The sequence below is a fragment of the Quercus robur genome, chromosome 7, assembly GCF_932294415.1.
Source record: "Quercus robur chromosome 7, dhQueRobu3.1, whole genome shotgun sequence".
NCBI lineage: Eukaryota > Viridiplantae > Streptophyta > Magnoliopsida > Fagales > Fagaceae > Quercus > Quercus robur.
The window spans coordinates 38,030,975-38,038,243 of NC_065540.1; the positions used below are offsets into that span (position 1 = coordinate 38,030,975).

The 7,269-nt window shown below is 34.0% G+C and overlaps 1 protein-coding gene across 1 annotated transcript; it reads left to right on the plus strand.

The window, feature by feature from the left end:
• The first annotated feature begins 3,412 nt into the window (after positions 1-3,412).
• Positions 3,413-6,911, plus strand: LOC126693320 (serine carboxypeptidase-like 46). Its single transcript, XM_050389262.1, has 10 exons — positions 3,413-3,665; positions 3,810-3,911; positions 4,130-4,225; positions 4,566-4,658; positions 5,022-5,092; positions 5,202-5,552; positions 5,682-5,806; positions 6,207-6,299; positions 6,420-6,537; positions 6,615-6,911. Exons 1-10 carry the CDS (start codon positions 3,413-3,415, stop codon positions 6,762-6,764), a joined length of 1,452 nt encoding a protein of 483 aa, XP_050245219.1. The 3' UTR covers positions 6,765-6,911.
• The last annotated feature ends 358 nt before the right edge of the window (positions 6,912-7,269 follow it).

Consider the following 7,269-nt stretch of genomic DNA (forward strand, 5'->3'; position numbering starts at 1 on the left):
TTAGGTGTTATTCCTTAGAATGGAAGTGTATTTTTTAGTTAAGTAGTCACATGGCTGAATATTAAAAGGAGAACTTAAGGAACAGCATCTAAGGTACTATACCTAAGTTTTGTTCATATTTAAATATCATTTAAGTATTAACCATTAATTTAGTTAATGTTTTATATTAATTTTTTAGATTCAGATCCTCTAAATTTCCTAAGGTACTCTACCAAATAGTTTTCCTTAAATTCTAATCATTCTTTAATGACTTAATGCTATAGATTTTGCTATGTTAGTATTCTACTAATAATATTCTTAATTGTTTTATTTGCAACATTATTTTATTATTTTAAGAATATTGTTAGTGGAATGTTGACATGACAAAATCTAGACCATTAAATCATTAAAGAGTGGTTAGGATTTAAGGAAATCTATTGGTAGAGTATCCTAGGAAATTTAGAGGATCTGAATCCTAATATTTTATATTTAAAATCCATTACTTTCAGGGTTTAATATGACTAATTCACTTGAGCAATGTTAGAAATATTACAAATTTTAGATGTCCATTTATTGGAGGTGAAACAATGAGGATAGAAAATAAGAGAGAGAAAAGTTATTTTATAGATGTATTGTTGGAGAGAAAGAAATGATGGAAAATTAGTAGAGCCCAGATTTTTTCCCTCTTGGCCCAATAAAATTCTATCTCCCCAATTTGGGGAAAAAATAGATGGAAGAGAAATAGTTGCCTCAATGACTGCACTAGCTCCTCATTTCCATTTTTTTTTTCTTTCTTGGGCATGGAACTGCTTGTTCCTTTTCTTTTTCTTTTTTTGATTTAACCATACACGATTTTTTTTAATTACTTTTTTTGGATTTTTTTTTGGTTGTTTGCCATTTTTTTTTTTGGTTTTAATTGGGTATATTTTTTCAACATGACATATGAGTAAATTTATATAAACTTATTTTTTCTATCCAACTTTCTATCCCTAACTAGACACAAATAAGGAAAACTAAAATCTCTTCTATCCCTACACTTTTCTACCTCTTCTAATTAAACATACCCTGACCATATTAATGATGTTAGAAATGGGTTCAAGTTTCGCTTGGTATAACTATAAGTGATGTTATGTCATTTAATAATTTTTTATTGAATTAATATAATCCTACATTTGAATTTTATATTTTTTGTATTACTAACACACATGTCAAATTTCACACCAATCATATGTTGTTTATTATCTAATCAATAGATCCATCTTTTATGCATAGTAGTAAAAATATAAAGAATATATAATTTAATATTTTCATAATATTAATCCAATAAATGATTATTAAGTGATGTAATATTTTTTTTATATATAGATAATAGTAGTGTAATATTAGTTATATTTAAATCTTGTACACCTAATCAAATGTAACTTTGTAGGTTTCTCAAAAAATAAAATAAAATAGAATAAAATGTAACTTTGCAAATGTTTAAAAACATATCATCCACTTTCCAACCATAAAATTTTCAAAATATTCTTTTAATACAAAATATTTTCTTTTTTTTTAAGACGTGTAAATAGTAATTATTAGGTCCAATAACTCGCAAAATGTTATAAGGGATTTCCTACTTTATCTATCATACCAACTTTATTTACAATATACTCTCCATTCCATTTTTTATTTTTACATACAAACGAATAAAATAATATTAAATAAAAAATATGTTTCTCCCTTGTCTCTTTCCTCTGCCACCGGTCTAAACCACCCACAAACCACCGCTATTCACCAAGTAAACCACCACAAAAAACCATATTCAACTAGCAAATTCAAAAACAACCACCACAGAGTAAACTTTCTTACACCAGACCCACCAAACCACCGCCATAGCACCACCAGAAGACCCACCACCAAACACACACACAAAAACCATTTACCCACCCATCACCACCAAACACATTTTGAAGCCACCCAAAGCCGCCACCCATCTAAAGCCACCAAAGCAGTCACCCACGTTTACAACCAGCCACCTAAGGCTGATCCAAACAACCGATTTACAGCCACCCACCCACCCACCCAAGGCCGATCCAAACAGCCACCCACAACTCAAAATCCAACAACCCAAGCAGCCACCCACAACCCGAAATCCAACCACCCAAACCCACCAAACAACAATCACAACTATGTATTTCTATTACAATGAGCAAACTATTATTCACAAGGGAGACGAGCTGAGAGAGGAGATAGATGCGGAGAGTGAAAGGGGCTGAGGGAGGAGAGAAGGGAGAAGGGAGAGAGAACGCAGTAGCTCCTAGTGTTTTTTTTTTTTTTTTTTTGGAGAAACTTTAAAAAAGTTTAGTGAATACTGATAGTCTTGCTTTACCTTTACCCTGTCAAAAGACTCAAAACGTCATAATGTCACATATGATACAACCTCCCATCAACAAACAAAAAAAGAAGTGTCGCACGACATGATGAATGTGACACAAGTAAAAACTACTTTTAGACAATCAAAGCTTAGCCACAAAAAAAAAAAAAAAAAAAAAAAAAAAAAAAAAAAAAAAACTTTACTAAATCGAATTCAAACAAACGTGAACGTCGGTCAGACCGACTCATACCGCACGTTCACAACGGAGATATAGATCGACGCCGCGACAACTATGGCTCACCACTCAAACTCCTCTGCTCAGGTCTTCGACGGCGTCGAAGGGATCACTGATCGGAGTTCCACTTGCACGGCTGCAACGGCGGCGTAAGCCCAACTTTTTCCTGATTTAGAATTTAAACGATAATTTTACTTATTTTTTTATGATATTGCAAATTTTTTAAAAATTATTTTATTGTGTATTACTATTTGGATTTTGGAGTGGTTATGAGCAAAATAATTAGGCTAATCTTTTTTTTTTAACTAACTTTAATCTAGCCTCGCTCTCAACATCATAACTCTTTGTCTTATTTAATATTTGGATAAAGCTTAGGTTAAGTGACCAGTTGCATAAGACAAATCTGGGTCCAACGTTCTGTTGTAATGAACTCATTGCGATGGTGACACTTTTAACCCCGTATGGGTGATGCACTGGACTCAAAGCCAAGTTTTATTCAAATTTCGGCGCCGTTGAGCAAGTGGTTCTTAATTTTTCAGATTATTTTTGAAAAGCCAAGGGACAACCCTGGCCAGTGGCCACCTAGCTTGGTCTGTAATTGAGAGTTAAGATAAGTATATAGCGACACTACCCACTTGATTCAGACACTTAAACCTATATATAGGTTTGGTCCAATTTTGTTATATAAACAAAGCACTTTTGTCATTATTACACGATATATATGGGGACTTCATGACTACTGAACTAGTCATGCTTGAATTGTCCAACAGGAGAGCAAAAATCTTCTATCTGAAACTGAGGAGCAAGAACTCTTGTTTTCACTGTCTTCATCTCGCTTAATCATGCACTACTCTCAGCAATGGATTGTCATGGGCATAATAATATGTGCATCTTTTGTACACACCTTTGTGCCTGTGGAACCTCATCCCATAGCTGATAAAATCACAAGTCTGCCAGGGCAACCTCAAGTCAGTTTCCAACAATTTTCTGGATACATCACCATAGATGAAAAGCAACAGAGAGCTCTTTTCTACTACTTTGTTGAAGCTGAAGTGCAGCCAGCTTCAAAGCCACTTGTTCTCTGGCTAAATGGGGGTAAAATTACATTATTTTTCAATTTGTCACCTAGCTCACAGAATGAACTCTTTAACTCTAATTTGTTTTCCATTTCCTGAATGTAAAATTTCCCGAGTTTGATATACAAAACTATGTGAACATGTGCTTCTTCTCTTTCTGTAGGGCCCGGTTGTTCATCTTTTGGAGCAGGAGCTTTCCTTGAGCATGGCCCCTTTATAGTGAAGGGAGACAATCTGGTCAGGAATGAGTACAGCTGGAATAAAGGTATTCTAATTTTTTCTAAGTCCGTGAGTACTCTTGTTTATCTTGTATCGTTTCCTTTTTAACTGGCTATGATTAATGATTTACTTTGTTTGTTGGTGCGTTTGACTATTTCTAGACCAAATCTGATTATTTATTTTTATTTATCCGGGATTAATGAAAAATCAGATTTAAGTGAATGTATAGCTGTTATTTACTTCTTAAGTTAATCTTTGTTACAGAAGCAAATATGTTGTACCTGGAATCACCGGCAGGAGTTGGTTTCTCTTACTCTGCTAATAAATCATTCTACACCTATGTGAACGATGAGATAACAGGTTTATATTCTTTGGCCATATTTCTTATCCTCAAAGGCATGTAACAATCAAATTTTTTCCTACTGCATTCATTTGAAATTACTTTTGTTGAGTTTTATGCAAATAGATTGTGCAGATATCTTTTTGCCAATGATTTTAAAGATAAAATACAGATGTGACAACCGTGATTTCGGAACAAAGATAAACAAAAGAAATTGACATAAATCACAACTTACATTCAAATATCAGTGCCTTTTATATGTGTAATTTTTTCCAAGCAAATTACTATAAGGATGTTTAAATAACCAATCATTTTACATATGGACATTTTGAAACTGATGACATGTCTGCTTTTGTTAAGCACGAGACAATCTTATATTTCTGCAACGCTGGTTTGCCAAATATCCAGAATACCGAGACAAAGATTTTTTTATCGCAGGAGAGAGCTATGCAGGTAAATTTTCCTTTTTAAATGAAGACCATCAGTTCTGGTGCAAACAGTTGTAAGATTTTGTGTTGATGCCCATGTACACGTTGCTTAGAGAAAGTCTAATAGAGAGCATGGACTAGAATACAACATTATGGTCTGCATTACATAGATAAGGTATTAAAAATATAAATATGCAAGATTAATTCAGTATGAGGAGTAGGAATTCTTATAGTAGTCTAGTTTTCAAAAATGAAAAAAGAAAAAAAGAATCATCCTCCTACAAATCCAGGTGTATTATAATTGTTCATTTTATTGATACAACACACACACACACACACTAAGAAAGAATTCTTATAAATTAAAGCCGTGTACCTGTTTCCGTAATAGGTCACTACGTGCCCCAACTTGCCCAGCTCATTATTCAGTCCAATGTGAAGATCAATTTGAAGGGAATAGCTGTGAGTAGAACATGAAATTTTTACTTTTGGAAAAACATATAAGGAAAAAAAAATTGTCATGTCAAATAATCTTGACTAAGCAGAATTTTATTAATTTGTACTATTGCAGGTAGGGAATGCTCTTCTTGATTATTACAGTTTTATCACCTCACCTGGCGAGTACTATTGGTCTCATGGCTTGATATCTGATGCTGATTATCAACTTTTCACTGAAGTATGCAACGGTTCTGAGATCATGAGCGGCAGTATAAACAGAGAAGTCAGTACTGCTTGTTATAATGCATCTGAAGAACTCTACGCACAACTTGCCCGTACAACCGGGATTGATCTATATGGTGTCATTAGTGATGTGTGTCTATCACCTGTTAAGTCACAAATTGACAAGCTACATGAACCCCTCTTGTCCAGAATTCAAAATTTGTCATCTCTCCATTCAAAACAAGAGGCTCTTAGTCAACAGGTGAAGTTTACACACCATTGTGAACACTCATATTGTGATATGTCTTTATCATTTTTTTGTAGTTAAAACTCAGCTTTTTCTTCCTGTAGATTTCAATTGATTATTACCTTTTCTTCCTTATGCTTACAGCAACTTAAAACAAAGGAACTGATCTGTGGAGAAGGTATCACACACAACTATTTTAACAGGAAAGATGTGCAGAAGGCTCTCCATGCCCAGCTCCTCGGAGTCCAGCAATGGACTTTATGCAGCGAGTAATGATATGCACTGATAATCATAGTAATTATTTCACTTTAGTCCAAGTAGAGGTTGGGCCTTAATGCGTTGATAAGTGTCTTCCTTCCAAAGCCACATGTAGCGATGTTGAGTATGAGAATCAACCTCTCCAAAAATAAAAATAAGACTAAGACTACTTACCAATCTCCTAGTCCAAATCCAGCAAAACTCTAAGTTTTGACAACTGGGTATGACCAATGTAAGCATCTCAAAGATAATGAAATGAAAATAATCACAACTTCATGGTTCTTTTCAAAACTAGTCCTGATAGTGGTACAAAGAAATGGAGTATACATTTTGTTTCTATAAATAAGTAATTCCTTCCTCTTGTTGACATTGGAATTGTTTGGGTTCCTTATTTTACTTTTTCAATTTCAGAGTTCTACAGTATGATTTTGCAAACCGAGAGATACTAACAATTCGTGTTGTGGGCTCACTTGTCAAGATTGGCATCCGAGCCTTGGTTTACAGGTATGGTAGTAAACTCTTTACAAAGCTCCTTACCTTTTTACTTCCTATCCTTTTATCACATTTGTAGAAGAAAGAAAGGGTCTTGCTTACAATTTAGTTTATTTTGATGTAATACGACAGTGGAGATCAAGATGCAACAATCCCATTTACAGGGTCTCGGACACTGGCAAATGAATTAGCAAAGGAGTTGGGTCTGAAAACAACTGAGCCATACAGACCATGGTTTGAGGGAGAACAGGTCAATATGCTCATATGGTTGTGTTGAATGGTTGGTGCCAAATGGTATTGTCTTTTCTGATTTATTTTTCACTGCAGGTAGGTGGATGGACACAAGTTTATGGTAACAATCAGCTATCTTTTGCCAGCATAAGAGGAGCTTCACACACAGCTCCATCGACGCAACCAGCGAGATCATTTTCACTGTTTAAGGCATTTCTCTCAGGAAAGCCACTGCCAAACGCATGAACTTATCAAGATCATGAATAAAATAAGAATGTGCTAGCATTATTAATCTGCGCGTCATTTATTTGAATAGCAAAGGCATGTATTCATGAAATTGCATTAAATAAATATGTATGCACTTGTATTATTTATCTGAAAACATTCTCTCAACTGTGCCATTTGTATTTATGTCTGGTGGACTTTGCTTGGATTGCATTTCATATAGCATACATTGAAGGACCAAAGCCATATCTTCAGAACAACAAATATTTTAATCTTCAAAACAGATGCTTTCCGAAAAATCTGAGAGCACCAAGCAAGAAGGAAAAAAATGTCATTAAAATTTAAAATTCATAAATTGCAAAGCTAATGAAACAAACAAGGCTAACTTCAGTCAATTACTAATTTAGCCTTCGAACTATTACAAAAAAAATAGCGTGAATTCGGAATTTCATAATACTTTGACATCTTAGGTGGAGTATAAAATAATACTTTCATAATACTTTAACATCTTAGGTGGAATCCAATT